Source organism: Capra hircus, chromosome 6 (genome assembly GCF_001704415.2).
Source record: "Capra hircus breed San Clemente chromosome 6, ASM170441v1, whole genome shotgun sequence".
Taxonomy (NCBI): domain Eukaryota; kingdom Metazoa; phylum Chordata; class Mammalia; order Artiodactyla; family Bovidae; genus Capra; species Capra hircus.
This window is the reverse complement of record NC_030813.1, coordinates 100,706,925-100,723,975: the sequence shown is the minus strand read 5'-3', so window position 1 is coordinate 100,723,975 and position 17,051 is coordinate 100,706,925. Positions and strand designations below refer to the sequence as shown.

The window sequence follows — 17,051 nt, the reverse complement described above, 5'->3', positions numbered from 1 at the left end:
ATATTGAAAAGAACTCACATGTTTGCTCTGAAGTATTTGCTTTCAAAATTATTCAGACATGATTTTCTTTCTAAGGTCTTCAAGAAATATCGTATTTCAGGCAAGGCCATTTTATCTATCAGGGAGTATAAAAACAGTACTTAGAATGATTCAAGAAACTACAAAAAATAATCTGGAAAAATTATTGGCTCTGAAATACTAAACTGAAGCTACAAAATAAAATTTTATACATATTTAACTACATGTCTAAAAAAAAGTTGTGCTTCCCAGGTTGCACAGTGGTCAAGAATTCATCTGCCAATGCAGGGGACACGGGAGATGCAGGATTCATCCCTGGGTTGGGAAGATCCCCTGGAGTAGGAAATGGCAACCCACTGCAGTATTCTTGCCTGGAAAACCCCATGGAGAGAGGGGCCTGAGGGGCTACAGTCTCTGGGGCCTCAAAAGAGTCAGACACAACTTAGCCAACTAACAACAACATACTAAAAAAAAGTAAAATGGAGGAAATTTGGCCTATTTCCCCATAATGCATTTAAGCTAACTTTTGAAAGTTATGGGTATTTAAGATCATTAAAGTAGGCTAAAAAGATGCGAACCATATTATTAGAAAACCTCAACTAAGGTATAATTGTGCATGAAATTTAATGCTGAGTTCTTGGATGACAAACTAAAATGATAAACATGGTGATTTTTAGCCTCTGTTCTTCTAAGAAAAGAAGCAACACTAGCTAATCAGAAGAGACACATTTTCTAAAGCAGTAAAAGCAAAAATGGATTTGTAGAGATCTTTACATAAGGGATATTGAAGTACATAACAAAAAGCACCAAGATATTTTCCATGGAGCCCATCTCTTTTCAACTGACTCCCTGCAAAAAGTAAAAAGTATTATATTAAACCACAGTGAATGAAGACAACGTAATAAAAAGGAGTTGTAACATGATTAGGAAGGGTAAATTTTCAATTTGATAAAAATAGAGAGCATGGAAGATTTAGAAAGCTGAGTAGACTATTACTTTTAAATATCAATGGTTGCTTGTCCAGTCTCCTCAGAGATACTATATAAAGAGCAACATGAACTATATATGGTCCCTGGATAGTGCCTGAAAAAAGTATTATGCATTCTTTATTGAAAAATTATCCACGTGTTAAATGGCAAGTATACAAGTGACAAAAGTATCACAGTTCTGAAAATAAAATAAACCCATTTGTATTTTGGCTCAAAGCGCATATACCTCCCCCCTTCTACATGTTAGGCAGTATAAATAATTGTAGACAAATTTTTTTCAGGAAGGAACTTTGAGCATAAATGATCAAAGGAGATAGAAATAAAACCAATATAATTTTAAAAATCAGCAAAAGGAAGGAAGGTGCCTTTCTGAATTTCCTCCTCTCCATCCACCTTCACATTCTACTTTAATTAAATTTGATTCCCTCAAGCACTAGCATTCAAGATAATTATTAAATAGCCCAAATTAGTACTTCTATTTTGTTTTATTAATTAAGATTATTACCCAGTCCACAGGCAACAGGATCTCCAATTCAACTCCATTATTAGTCCTCACAGCTAAATCCAGGACCTCCCATTGGGATACAGCAGATTAGAGATTTTACAGTATAATATAAAAAATAATTGTGGGAGATGTTTATTTATTCTAACAGTTTCTACTCTCTTTAAACTCAAGAGTATTTTGTAATTTCAAAGAGGAAAAAAAAAATTGGTTCCACTCTAGATTTTGTTTTGTTTTGCTTTTACTTTAGAATAGTAAAAACACAATATTTCATCTATTACAGAAATAAAATAGGCTTGTGTGAGCCAGTCTGGAAAGTGAACTATATTTGGTAGCATTATTACCTTTAGAAAATGAACTCTGAGTCCAAATAGACATTTTTTCAAATGAACTTTGGGGAAGTAACTACCTGCATAAATTGGAGTCTACCACTGCTTTCTTCATTCATGTCTTTGCTTGCTCACTTACTAAGGAAACATTAATAGATGTCTATACGCTTCTTACTCTGTTCTGGGAGCTAGATACAGGTATTCCCACCACCACCAATACACCTATCAAGGAACTCACTGTAGCTGGCTGGGGAAGGGTACATTAAAATTATTAAAATAATCATTCATGGTATGTTTAAGACATTACGGAAGCAGATAAGATGACATGATTAACTCTTCCTGCATGGAATTGGGCAAGTCTTCCAAAGGAAGATCCACTTGAAGTGGACCACTGATAATCAACAGGGGCTTTCCAGGCAGAAGACATTTCAGGAGAATGAAATCCAGAAGCAAGAAATAAGAAGTATAAAGAGTGAGGGTCTTTGGCGTAGGCAGACACAGCTAAAAATCAAGGGCTTTGAAGAGCTTTTAGTCCCTGTACTAAGGCATTTAGAGTTGCTGTTACAGGTCTCTGGGGTCTATCAAAGGTTTTAGAACACGGGACTTACACAATTAGATCTGTACTTTATAAAGATTAATTGTGGCAATGCCACAGTAGAATGGAGATACTGCTTAAAACACACATGTGCACAGTATCCTTTGAAAACTGAACATTGACTTCATCACAATAATCCCTCCACTTCCAAATGGGCTTTTATTTAGTGCTGAAACCATCATAATCTTGTAAAGTTTGAGTTTATATAGCAAAGACAGATGGGTTACCATTCCAGACTCAATTTGAAAGCCCAACTCTTCCCATGAAGAACATTAACTTCATGGCTAAGTGGCCTATTTATGACTTTAATTTTAAATACCTTTCTCCATCCGGGAGAAATATTAATCATTTAATCACAAATTTAAGTGTAAACAGGCATCCTTTTTATTTTAAATCTCTTCTGCTTTTTTCCTCAGTAAAAGGTGATCAGGATAGAATGGCTGCCTCAGGTTCTTGTTATTATCAAGCTTCTCCACACTTATATGTGACCAACTGGGTGGCTGTCCCTCCCTACTGAGGGGTTTCCCAGGTGGCAGTAGTGGTAAAGAACCCTCCTGCCAATGCAGGAGATGTAGACACTAGGGATCGATACCTGGGTCTGGAAGATGCCCTGGAGAAGGGCATGGCAACCTACTCTAAAATTCTTGCCTAGAGAATCCCATGGACAGAGGAGCCTGGTGGGCTATGGTCCATGGGGTCGCAAAGAGTCTGCCATGACTGAAGTGACTTTGCTTGCATACATGCTCTCCTTACTGGGCTCCAAGCTGGGCCTCCACCCACCTCTTCCATTTTATTTTTCCAAGGCATTCAGCTTTACCAAAAAATTGAAACATGGCAGAAAGAAGGAAACAGCATTGCATAAGCTTAACTCGTGGGAAAAGAACCCTTCAACATTGGCCATAAAAGAAACCACAGGAGGACAACCACAGATAACAAAGAGGGTCCTACAGCACTGCAAACATGAAGAACAAGAACCAGATGTATCGCCAGGACCTTGTAGCAGCACTATGTACTTTCAGCCCTGAGAAACCAATCAGGACACTAACAGAACCAGAAAGAAAACACACTTCAGTGGGCCAGTAGGTCACAGCCAAACTATTCAGAGCACTGTTGGTAAACAACAAACTAGGCTTTGGCCAAGACAGCAAAATAAACAGACTCAAGCCACTCTTTACCACCTGCTGCACATTCCTAGCCCTTCCTGCCCCACCCCGCCCCCACTTCCCTAACCCTCTCCCTTCACCCTGAAGAATCCAAGATCACATAATCAATGAGACCCTGACCATAAGAACTCTCTGAGTTTTGACCACTGCTCTCCTGAGCAAAACCTGAAAGGATTTCACTGGGAATTACAGTCCAGAACACTTTCTACTTTTACACTGAAGTTTACACTCTTGTCTAAAAGGGTGCATCACTATTTGTTCTGCGCTGACTTTGTTTTTTCTTGAGAACACAGTTCTCACTCCCGCTTATTATCAAATCTGTATGTTCAAAATTGTTCAAATTCACTGTATATACAGCCCACAAGAACATAACTGAGAAACCATCCTCCTCTCAAACCCAAGCCCCTGTGATTAAGTAATAAAACCAAACAACACAGTTGAAAGCCAAGGACAAGACTGAGTTTCAGCAGGCTTTCCCACATAGAAAGGACCACAGTCTCCTTCTTTTAATCACTCTAGCTGTGTATTCCTTACACAAACCTCAAACTGAAGTCCAGATCTGAACAAGTTCAGTTTTCCCCTTACTCCCCACTTAAAGGTCTTCCACCAAGAAGACATCCTCTCTGAAGGGTAAGAGGATTTTATTTATCTTAAGGTTTTGTCAGTATCTCCGTCCTCCAAGATGTCTAAGGGAAATTCTCTGACAACTCAGTAATGGCTCTAAAGAGAACAGATTTCTCCGCTTGCTACCTGAAGGTCAGGCACCCAGGGAAGACAAAAAGGGGAATTGTATTATTGGGCTTTCTTAGAGGTTGAAATATCCCCAGAGAAGAGGAAGTATTAAGAAATTTAAAAGGGAGAGTGAGGTCTTAATAAGTCTAATGTGATCTTTATATTTGTGTTCTTTTTCTAATATATTAACTGTGTGTGTTTTATATTTTATGATGCCCAGCCTAATACCAACACCCATTCTTGCCCTTAATGGTTGGTTTTGAGGTCTAATTAGAAGCAGGAGACAGATTGTTTATATTTAATCTGTCCATCTTCTTCTCAGTAATTGAGTAAAGCTCTTAACTCTACTGTAAATATCCCTGGGTTTCAATTAATTTGTTCGACTTAAAAGACATAGCAACACATACTGTTTTACTTATGGATAAGCAGACACTTTGCAACTTTTATACTTCAAATACACATGATTTATTTACTTCCTCATTTTAGAAAGAGATGAGATTATAATGTCCTTCTAGATTTACCAAAAAAAAAAAAAAACAGTAAGCTATGATGGAAACAGAAATATATTGGAAATGATATTTTAAATGAATTAATATATGCATAGAGTACAAGGCAGTCTGGGTTCCCTATTACTAGCTGGTATTGAAAACCTAACACTCTAAGGAATCCAGAGTAATATTATCTACCCTTATGTTTGAGGACTTGTACAAGAAACGCAGTCTGAAGTATTCTTTTTTTTAATGATAACATATTACATATCTCTATCCTCAAAAGCGGTCAGATACTTCCTCGAAAAGTTTCCTTTTAAAAAATCTAAACAAATTATTTTGGGTGACTGAAAACTCAACAAATATTCCCAAAGGCTTTGTTTACAATTACAGTATTTACTATTAAAATATACCTTTGAATAGTTATTATCTAGAAAACTCTCCTGATATAAGACACTAACAGAAACGAGCAGCGAAGGGGGCAGATAGTGAGGAGTCTATATTCCTTCCTTCTATTTTTAAGCCTAGAAATGCGTACTATCAGCTTGCTCTGTTTTCTTCCTTTTAAAAATAATAATAAAAGAGCATTGTTCCCCATCATCTACATGCACGCGTACGAGCGCGCGCGCGCGCGCGCACACACACACACACACACACACACACACACACACACACACTGCACCAGCACGGGATTCCTGCGGTCCCTCCTCGCCCCGTGCAGCCCCCACCCGGGTCTCCCGCAGCTGTGCCCGCAGCCCCCCGGGGCGCAGGCGAGGCCAGGTCCCAGCCCCCCGAGGTCACCCCGGAGCACATCACTCCCCCTCATGCCCCAAACCAGGTCACTTACCCTGCTCGGAGCGCACGACAGAAGAGGGACGGCGACTGCTCCGAAGAAAAAGACCCCCAGGACGAGCAGGAAAAAATAAATAATAAAGCGAGGAGGGCAGTCTCCTTACTTCCCACAACAAGGGGAAGTATTGCGCCCCATGAACTGGGTAGCTCCGCAGCCGCGGTTTCGGAGGAAATGCGCGGCGGCAGAAGTAGCTGCGGCTGGGCTGGAAAGTTGGGGGTGGTTCCCCCCAGCCGCCCGCGCCTCAATCCGCTCCGGTCCCCGCCGCAGTCTTGACAGCTCCCCCGGCCTTCGATACCCTCCGAAGCCCCGCCGCCGGTTTCCACCCGGAGCTGGGCTGAGTTGCCACATGCACTTGAAAGATCCCAGCAGTTGCGCACAGAAGAGTCCCAGAAGTTAGAAAGAGTGATTGTGTGTGAATGTGTAAATATACAGTACAAGAGGCTGGAACAACTGAGCGGGGCCAACCCTCAGACGCAGCCCGGGGTTTCAGATTTCATTTGGCAACTGGCAGCTTCAGAAGATTCGAGCCGCACGACGGGGGAGGCAAGAGGAGCCCGGTCCTCGCCCAGCGCCTCTCTGCTGGGTTATCTTAGAGCCTGGGTGACACTGGGTGGGGGGTGGGGGGGCGGACCCTCGACAGCCAGACAGAGCCCTGCTTCTTCGGTACCCCCGAGGCTGACTTGACCCGTTTATTTCCTTCATATCACAGATACACGTTGGTGTGAATCTGGGGCTGTGCGTGCGGAGAAGGGATGCCGAATACATATCCCTTTGCCCCCTAGAAGCTCAGCATGTCTTTGGCCAAACCTCACAAGGTTTTGCTTGCTTCTGTCAGCTCTCTGTATAAAATCTTATTTCTCCAATCAGAATTATCTGGGTCATTAAACCTGTATTCCTAGAAATGTTTATTTAGATGAATACTCTCTAGTTAGATCTTTAGAGAAATTCAAAGCATAATTACTTCCTTATCATGGTTTAAGAGCTCTCAAAATTACGCAGTATAAAAGAAAGAGGATGGAGTAGTAAACATTTTGCTGATGCAGTCCCCTCTCCTCCCACCACCAAAGAAAAAAGAATTTCAGATCTAGATATTAGATATTATAGTACTGATTACCTGGAATGCCAACTCAACTATTCAAATATATATATATATATATATATGTATATATATATATATATATATATATGCTTTAAAGTATTTAAAAACCATCACTATGGATCTCCAGTGATAGGGAAAAGCACACATTTAAATTTAGAAACACCAAAAATAAAAGTCTGTGTGGACATATGTGTTTCTTTTTTTTTTTTTTCTTTTATCTCTCTTTTTCTGGTTTCTTGTAGTCTTTCTTTCTGGTGATCTGTCTCATCCTGGCTTGATGTCCCACTAGAAAATTGATTTTCTGGTGGAAGAATTCTCAACCATCTAATTAAGCTTGGCAGGGAAAAAATTCTTTGGGTATTTCTTTTTAAAGTGTGTGTTGAATTCTTACCCAGAAGCAGTGTAACTTATTTTCTAATTGGTAGGAATAAATGACCTTCATGGCTTTACATATTCTACCTTGCAGCCTGGCAGGTACGTGCCAATGGGCGGTTTTAGATGAAAGCTGGAAAATAATGAAATTAACTAAAATGAAATCTGCACACACTTGAGGGTCCCAAGAGCCTCAGGAAGATGTGTCAATGATTCAAGATTCTGACATTTAGAAAAGACAAGGAAGCTATCATGTTGGTAACCTAGTTCAGGATATAACTACTACCACAAGCAACTTAGAATCAAGACAATACAAAATTGAACTCAACATGATTACCGGATATTCCCTAATCCAAACGGTTAAGACATGCCTCTGTGACACACCCTCACATCTCAGATCTTTGCTTTCACATCTCCTGACCTCTGTCTCCATCCCTTCCAGTTCAGTTAAGTCATTCAGTCGCATCCAACGCTTTGCAAAGCCATGGACTGCAGCACACCAGACTTTCCTGTCCATCACCAAGTCCCATGTCCATTGAGTCAGTGATGCCATCCAACTATCTCATTCTCCATTGTCCCCTTCTCCTCCTGCCTTCAATCTTTCCCAGCATCAGGGTCTTTTCAAATGAGTCAGTTCTTTGCATCAGGTGGCCAAAGTATTGGAGTTTCAGCTTCAACATCAGTCCTTCCAATGAACACCCAGGACTGATCTCCTTTAGGATGGACTTGTTGGATCTCCTTGCAGTCCAAGGGACTCTTAAGAGTTTTCTCCAACACCACAGTTCAAAAGCATCAATTCTTCAGTGCTCAGCTTTCTTTATGGTCCAAATCTCACACCCATACATGACTACTGGAAAAACCATAGCTTTTGGTTTTGACTAGATGGACTTTTGTTGGCAAAGTAATGTCTCTACTTTTTAATATGTTGTCTAGGTTGGTCATAGCTTTTTTTCCAAGGAGCAAGTGTCTTTTAATTTCATCTCTGCAGTCACTATTTGCAGTGATTTTGGAGCCCAAGAAAAGAAAGTCTCTGTTTCCACCATCTATTTGCCATGAAGTGATGAGAACAGATGCCATGATCTTAGTTTTTTGAATGTTGAATTTTAAGCAAGCGTTTTCACTCTCCTCTTCCACTTTCATCAAAAGGCTCTTCAGTTCCTCTTTGCTTTCTGCCATAAGGGTGGTATCATCTGCATATCTGAGGTTATTGATATTTCTCCCAGAAATCTTGATTCCAGCTTGTGGTTCATCCAGTCTGGCATTTTGCATGATATACTCTGCATATAAATTAAATAATCAGGGTAACTATATACAGCCTTGACATACTCCTTTGGCAGTTGGAACCAGTCTGTTGTTCCATGTCCAGTTCTAACTGTTGCTTCTCGACCTGCATACAGATTTCTCAGGAGGCAGGTCAGGTGGTCTGGTATTCCCCCTTCCACCTGACATCATTTCATTGATGTGTATGATGTATGCGATTATCTTAAGCTAGACAGTACAACTGAAAAATGGGAAGACTGTCACTTGAGGATTAAGCAGCAGGGAAGGTATATCTACCAACACCCTGTCTTCCCCTATCATTTCTCTGCAGAAAGAAAAGTGCCATTGTATTTGTTTTCTAGAAGCTCCTTACGGATTTAGCAAAGATCTTTGTTACCAATCACATAAACTGAACTAGAAAATGCTTGATTGTCCACAGGACTTAAGTATGTTGTTGTTGTTGTTCAGTTGCTCAGTCGTGTCCGATTCTTTACGACCCCATGGACTGCAGCATGCCAGGCTTCCCTGTCCTTCACCATCTCCTGGAGTTTACTCAGACTCATGTCCATTGAGTCGGTGATGCCATCCAACCATCTCATCCTCGGTCACCCCCTTCTCCTCCTGCCATCTTACTTTTCTCTCATTTGTGGATTAATTAGGACTAGGAGACATCTCTCATGCAGATTCTAGCAACTTTAAAGGAGAAATAAATTCGAAAAGAGGAGACTTCAAAGGTTCTGACCAGGGGAGGATGCCAATATGATAGATACAGACTCCAGGGGGTGTGGTGTCTGTCATTCAGTTCCCAAGGTCTCTGGTGAGAACTTGCCCTGGGTTTCACTTAAAGCTGGATTTTGCCAGTCTACTCAATTCAGAGTTAAAGGCATTTCTTTTTCAGACCAATTCTACAAAGCCCACAAATGCTTCAAAGGTAAAAGCTAAGCTTCCAGGATTCTAAGTCATATCCTCAGAAGGAGCATAAAAGGTATACAAGGTTTGAGAAGATTTACAAGGAGATTTACGGGGGATGTATGATACTTTTAAGACCGGAGAGAGTTCAGGAATCTAGAAAAGAAATAGAAGGAGACAGAGGAGGAGAAGTATGTGGAGGAGGAGAGAGAGGAAGAGGAGAGAAAGCAGATAATGGCCTTATTATACTTGATCAAGTTGTTTGGATATCAGTATTGCCAGACTTGAGGACAGAATAATATCCATAGACAAAGCCCCCTAGACGCTATTTCTGTCTTGTCACTTAGTTTAGAATTTAATTAGAGAAACCTTAGCAAGAATTTGTACAATCACTTTAATATTTCAAGTATGTGGGGCCAATAGTACTATAAAACAAGTATGGATTAAAAATGTGTTTTAATTGCACTTTACTAATCTAAAAATTGTAAGGTTTTCCACAAGATTCCTTGCCAGATTCTTTGAAGATCTTCACATAGAGTAATGTATTGTCATGTTACCCACTGTCCATTAATAGCAGATACTGGGGCTATTTAATTATGTTTTCTTTGGGGAAAACATAAATTCCTAAGAGGGCAAAAAACACAGTAACAAAACTGAATAGTCAAGAATTGCCAAAATCCTAACATTTCCTTCGGGTTGTCACCAACAATGCAGAATTTGTGTGGGTACTGGAATATGCCAAGATATGGTTGCAGAATTAAGATAGAAGGCTGTGTTATATAGTACAAGTCTGTTTCAAACCTTCAGTGTTCAGGTTGTCTTTTTATTTCCTAGGGGAAGTTTTATTTTATTTTTTTTTTTTTGGCGGGTGGGGGGGAATGTGAAATCCAGTTTTTTTGAGTCTGTATCTATCACTTTGGCATCCAACCCTGGTTAGAACCTTTCAAGTCTCCTATTTGCAAATTTATTTCTCTAAAATTGCTAGAATCTGCACAAGAGATGTCTTCTAATCCCAATTAACCCACAAATGAGAGAAAAGTAAGGTGGCAGGAGGAGAAGGGGGTATCTTAGCTAAATAAAGTATGGAAAGATTAAGGGAGTTTTGTGCCCACCCTCATCCTAATACTTTGGATCACATGATCTAGGAAAAGGTGTAGGGCTACTACTATTAAAATGTTGGGGCCAAAAAATCCAGCCAAATCCCCATGAGTAAGGAGAGAAAGTGCAAAACACAGACAGGCACTTGTGGTGGTGGAGACCTTCCTGCCCCTGTAATTTCATCACGGGTCTGCTCTCAGTCAAGGGCCTTCAAATTGAAGCAACAAGCATGCAATACACCTATGTAGATCCTGAATGGACTAGAGTATCAACCGTTATTATATACTTTTATCTAATGGATTTATTTTTGGTTCCAGCCAGTATCATACTTCATTGTCCCCTATGTGTTAGTCACTGAGTCATATCCAACTCTTTGCGACCCCATGAACTCTACCCTGCCAGGCTCCTCTGTCCACAGCATTCTTCAGGCAAGAATACTGGAGTGGGTAGCCATTCTCTTCTCCAGGGAATCTTCCTGACCCAGGGAACAAACCTAGGTCTCCCACATTGCAGGCAGATTCTTTACCATCTGAGCCACTAGGAAAGCCCTAGGTCTTCAAATTAGATGGTATACACACACACACACACACACACAAAATAATCCATGATTACATTCATTTTCAAAATAGTGTTTTTCGTCTAATTACAAAATTAATATATGTTCAACTCAGGAAATTGGGGAGCTGCAAAAAAGCATAAAAGAAGAAATCAAAAATTGCCATGATCTCACCATACAGAGAAAAAGTATTATTAACATTTTGAGTATATCTAAATGTTTATTCACCTCTGTGTGCATGCACGTGTGTGTGTGTGTGTGTGTGTGTGTGTGTGTTAAATAATGGTTTGGTTCACATTATCAACCAAAACAAGATTGTCTTTGCATGGGCTGCAAATGGAAACCTCAGTTTCCAATTAAAATGGTTTTCTTTTATTCTGTTTAGAGCCAGACTGTGGAATTTACGGATTATGTTAAAGAACCAAATTCTCCCCTCCAAGATATGCAGACTCCCTCCAGTGAGCTCCCAGAAAAATTCCCTGCTTTATGCTTTCACATTTTTTCAGTGGCCATTTCTAAATTTCTCCCTTTCTAGGATTTCTTTGACCTTGTTGACTCAAAATTTCTCTAAGATAGTCTTTATGTTCCTGTCCTTCACATTCCAGCTCTTCTTTCTCTTCCTGAGTACAAATATACATGCACACACACCCCAACACACCCACCATATACATATACATGCATGTGCACACCCACAGAGTGAAACGTTCCCCCAGACATGAGACTTTCCACTCGCAGACTCAGCTCTTAATGTTAAAAAACTAACATGAAACTTAAAATATTTCAAAATCTAATTCCATCTGAGTAATACCAAGATGGGCTTAGACTCAAGATACATACCTTTTTGTAGATTTCAAGCTCATTCTCATGTTGGAATCGTCTCATTAAGTTTGTGTTCATTCAAAAATTAAACACTGCCATTGAAATAAAACCATCTGCTCCTAAGAATTATTTACTTGTAGGCTACCTAAATTATGTGTGACTTATAAGTGGTTTCCATTTTTAAGCAGATAGAAAGTAAGTGATAAGTTAGTTCTTTACATGTGTTTAATTCCAGTGTCATATATTCTAAGCCTTATCATTTGTTCAGAATACCCTCATTTCATCCTGTTTTCATCATATTCAAAGCTCTTTCAATAATGGATGTACTTTTTGCCTACTTTTCCATTTTTCCTTCCTCAGAATTGCCTGCTTTATATAGTTTCAGATAATTTGAAATAAAAAAAAAAAAGAAAAACATTTACCTCATTATGGATTCTTGTCCCAATGATGGAAAATATACAGTCTAGATTCAAAGTTGAGCTGTTACGACTATTAATGGTTTTGGATATTAGGCACAATTGATCCCATTCTTGAGTAAATATTATTTATCTTGTTTGGGCTGTTAACTAGAGACTTGGAGGTCGACATTAAGTAACTTAAAACTAGTGAGGTTTAATAAAAAAATGTTTTCTCAATTTGTTAATGTGGTGAATTACATTGATTGATTTGCGGATATTGAAGAATCCTTGCATCCCTGGGATAAAGCCCACTTGGTCATGGTGTATGATCTTTTTAATGTGTTGTTGGATTCTGATTGCTAGAATTTTGTTGAGGATTTTTGCATCTATGTTCATCAACCATATGATTATCTCAATAGATGCAGAGAAGGCCTCTGACAAAATTCAACATCCATTTATGATAAAAACTCTCCAGAAAGCAGGAATAGAAGGAACATACCTCAACATAATAAAAGCTATATATGACAAACCCACAGCAAACATTATCCTCAATGGTGAAAAATTGAAAGCATTTCCCCTAAAGTCAGGAACAAGACAAGGGTGTCCACTTTCACCGCTACTATTCAACATAGTTCTGGAAGTTTTGGCCACAGCAATCAGAGCAGAAAAAGAAATCAAAGGAATCCAAATTGGAAAAGAAGAAGTAAAACTCTCACTGTTTGCAGATGACATGATCCTCTACATGGAAAACCCTAAAGACTCCACCAGAAAATTACTAGAGCTAATCAATGAATATAGTAAAGTTGCAGGATATAAAATCAACACACAGAAATCCCTTGCATTCCTATACACGAATAATGAGAAAGTAGAAAAAGAAATTAAGGAAACAATTCCATTCACCATTGCAACGAAAAGAATAAAATACTTAGGAATATATCTACCTAAAGAAACTAAAGACCTATATATAGAAAACTATAAAACACTGATGAAAGAAATCAAAGAGGACACTAATAGATGGAGAAATATACCATGTTCATGGATCGGAAGAATCAATATAGTGAAAATGAGTATACTACCCAAAGCAATTTACAAATTCAATGCAATCCCTATCAAGCTACCAGCCACATTTTTCACAGAACTAGAACAAATAATTTCAAGATTTGTATGGAAATACAAAAAACCTCGAATAGCCAAAGCAATCTTGAGAAAGAAGAATGGAACTGGAGGAATCAACTTGCCTGACTTCAGGCTCTACTACAAAGCCACAGTCATCAAGACAGTATGGTACTGGCACAAAGACAGACATATAGATCAATGGAACAAAATAGAAAGCCCAGAGATAAATCCACACACATATGGACACCTTATCTTTGACAAAGGAAGCAAGAATATACAATGGAGTAAAGACAATCTCTTTAACAAGTGGTGCTGGGAAAACTGGTCAACCACTTGTAAAAGAATGAAACTAGATCACTTTCTATCACCGTACACAAAAATAAACTCAAAATGGATTAAAGATCTAAATGTAAGATCAGAAACTATAAAACTCCTAGAGGAGAACATAGGCAAAACACTCTCAGACATAAATCACAGCAGGATCCTCTATGATCCACCTCCCAGAATTCTGGAAATAAAAGCAAAAATAAACAAATGGGATCTAATTAAAATTAAAAGCTTCTGTACAACAAAGGAAAATATAAGCAAGGTGAAAAGACCGCCTTCTGAATGGGAGAAAATAATAGCAACTGAAACAACTGACAAACAACTAATCTCAAAAATATACAAGCAACTTCTGCAGCTCAATTCCAGAAAAATAAATGACCCAATCAAAAAATGGGCCAAAGAACTAAGTAGACATTTCTCCAAAGAAGACATACGGATGGCTAACAAACACATGAAACGATGCTCAACATCACTCATTATTAGAGAAATGCAAATCAAAACCACAATGAGGTACCACTTCACACCAGTCAGAATGTCTGTGATCCAAAAATCTGCAAGCAATAAATGCTGGAGAGGGTGTGGAGAAAAGGGAACCCTCCTACACTGTTGGTGGGAATGCAAACTAGTACAGCCACTATGGAGAACAGTGTGGAGATTCCTTAAAAAATTGCAAATAGAACTACCTTATGACCCAGCAATCCCACTTCTGGGCATACACACCGAGGAAACCAGAATTGAAAGAGACACATGTACCCCAATGTTCATCGCAGCACTGTTTACAATAGCCAGGACATGGAAACAACCTAGATGTCCATCAGCAGATGAATGGATAAGAAAGCTGTGGTACATATACACAATGGAGTATTACTCAGCCATTAAAAAGAATTCATTTGAATCAGTTCTGATGAGATGGGTGAAACTGGAGCCAATTATACAGAGTGAAGTAAGCCAGAAAGAAAAACACCAATACAGTATACTAACACATATATATGGAATTTAGGAAGATGGCAATGACGACCCTGTATGCAAGACAGGAAAAAAGACACAGATGTGTATACCAGACTTTTGGACTCAGAGGGAGAGGGAGAGGGTGGGATGATTTGGGAGAATGGGAATTATAACATGTATACTGTCATGTAAGAATTGAATCGCCAGTCCATGTCTGACATAGGGTGCAGCTTGCTTGGGGCTGGTGCATGGGGATGACCCAGAGAGATGTTGTGGGGAGGGAGGTGGGAGGGGGGTTCATGTTTGGGAACGCATGTAAGAATTAAAGATTTTAAAATTTAAAAAAAATAAAAAATTAAAATTAAAAAAAAAATGTTTTCTCATTACAGAGTGGAGACATAATCATCAATTTTTTAAACCGTCCTGCTTGAAAACTAAATAAGAAAGTGTCAATGAATCAAAATAATTCATTCAAACACATTACTAATTATGACAATAATAATAACGATTATAATTGTAAAGTAATAGGAGTATTCCTTAGAGTTTTTGAAGTGTCTTTCAAAAGTGAGGGGGCAGCTGGGCCTCTCCTGGAACCGAGCCAGCCACAGATGGAGGCCACGTGGGAAGTATCCAGCGAGAATGGAAGGGGCCGAAAGGAGCCCATAGTGGGAGCTATCATGGACAAGCCTCCTGGGGGGCTGGAGGTCGTGAGTGGGTTGGAGGAGCTGCTTGGAGAGGACACCTTCGACCAGGAGCTGGAGCAGCTCTACCTGTCCCACCTGAGCCGCCTGTGGGCTGCCGTGGCTGCTGGTGGGGCAGGAGGTGGTGGGGAGGGTTCCATAGATGGAGGGGTGTCCCCCAGCCATCCCCTGGGCATACTCACAGACCGCGACCTGATCTTGAAATGGCCTGGCCCTGAGTGGGCCCTGAACAGTGCCCTGGCTGAGGAGATCACGCTGCACTATGCCTGGCTGGGGCGCGGTATGGAGCTCATCAAGGACACCGAGGACCCTGATGAGGAGGGGGAGGGGGAAGAGGGGCTCTCCATCATACCGTCCAGCCCAGAAGGGGACACCCCTAATGAATCACCTCCAGAAATCCTCTCGGGAGCCCCTTCTGTGGTAGCCACTATGGGAGATGTGTGGCTCCCATGGGCAGAGGGTTCTGGATGTAACAGCCCTTGTGGCTCTGGGTATAGAGGGTCAGTTCAGTGGGGCTCCAGAGAAGGGGACGAGCAAGGACTCTGACTCTTTGCATGTGAGTAGGATGATATCTGGGGTGACTGGGTCCTCAGGGGCCACAGAAGCCCAGATGGAGTTTACCACTGAGTTGGCAGACAGGTTGATTTCTATATCTGGCCAGGAGCCAACCACTCTGGTCTCGCAGGGGCAAGATCTCTCCCTCCTTGGTCCCTTAGGGACTGAAGTCTGTCCATCCAGCCTGGCCAGGCCCCATGTAAGCCCCCAGGATGAAGGGGGTTCAGGCCCAAGCCTTGAGCCCCCAAAGAGGTCTCCTACCCTAGCAGACCCTGCAGAGAGCGTGTATGTATTGCCTCCTCAGCTCTGGGGACCCCTGACCCAGACTCTGGGGGTCCTAGCTGTGCTGGTGGCGGTCCCTGTGGCTCTGAACAATGGTATGTCCCTCCTGGTGCTTGCACTGTGCCTCTGTCTGGCCTGGTTCTTGTAGGAGCTGCTTGTGAGATGAGCAATAACAGGTTTCCCCTCTCTGGGGAGGGGCAGCCCCTGCATCACCCGCCCCCCTCCCCAGAGGGTTCAGATGGGATGTGTGGTCTGTTCAGTGAACAGTCCTTTGCTTCTGAGAATGCTCGACTGGAGAGAGGCCTCTCTGTCCCTCAGCTCTCCAGTGAGCATGGGGTTCCCTGTGGCAATACCAGTGGAGAGAAGTGGCACGGGGGGATGGTGTAAGAACTTGCAGAATGGAATTGGGCATGTCCTCCCCTCCCACCCCACCCTCAAGCCTGTATTTATTTTTGTATAATTCTCTGGTTGAGGGAGAGTGGTCATGAGCTGGTCTTGGGGCACAATTACCCAGAGATGTATTTATTAACAGCCAACCTGTGCAACCTGCTAGAGCTTTATTTTTAATTTAATTTATATAGAGTACCTATTATTATATGCCACAATAGAACTCTATGAGAAACAAACAAACAAAAAAAGATATGTGATATCTTTTCATTGCAGCAGCCCTATGAAAAATCTGTTATTGCTTACTCTTTACACAAGAAAGATCAGAGAGAAGCACTGTATACACCTTGTTCAGGATCATATAAGCTGATGAAGGGTGAAGATAAGACCTGAATTCAGGCCATTTGAGTACAAATTGTGGATTCTTTTCATTCAGGTGTTAACAGCAGCATCTCCCTATACAAAAGACAGCATAATTCCCCTTTCACACATCACTTATACTGGTCAAGTGCTTGACAATAATTGTATCATTACATTCTTCTATGAGAAGGGAAA

At 40.7% G+C, this 17,051-nt stretch overlaps 2 protein-coding genes across 2 annotated transcripts in view; one reads left to right on the top strand and one right to left on the bottom strand.

Moving 5' to 3' along the window:
* The window catches only part of ARHGAP24 (Rho GTPase activating protein 24), a 568,165-nt gene extending 562,101 nt beyond the window's left edge, over nt 1-6,064 (bottom strand). The window contains exon 1 of the mRNA XM_005681855.3: nt 5,664-6,064. The gene's annotated coding sequence lies outside the window, so the exon portion shown is untranslated. The remainder of the gene's footprint in view (nt 1-5,663) is intronic.
* LOC102189022 (protein phosphatase 1 regulatory subunit 3F-like) lies at nt 15,024-16,734 on the top strand. The gene is given in 2 exon segments (XM_005681959.3): nt 15,024-15,752; nt 15,754-16,734. Coding segments are annotated over 2 exon segments (1,233 nt in total). The 3' UTR covers nt 16,258-16,734.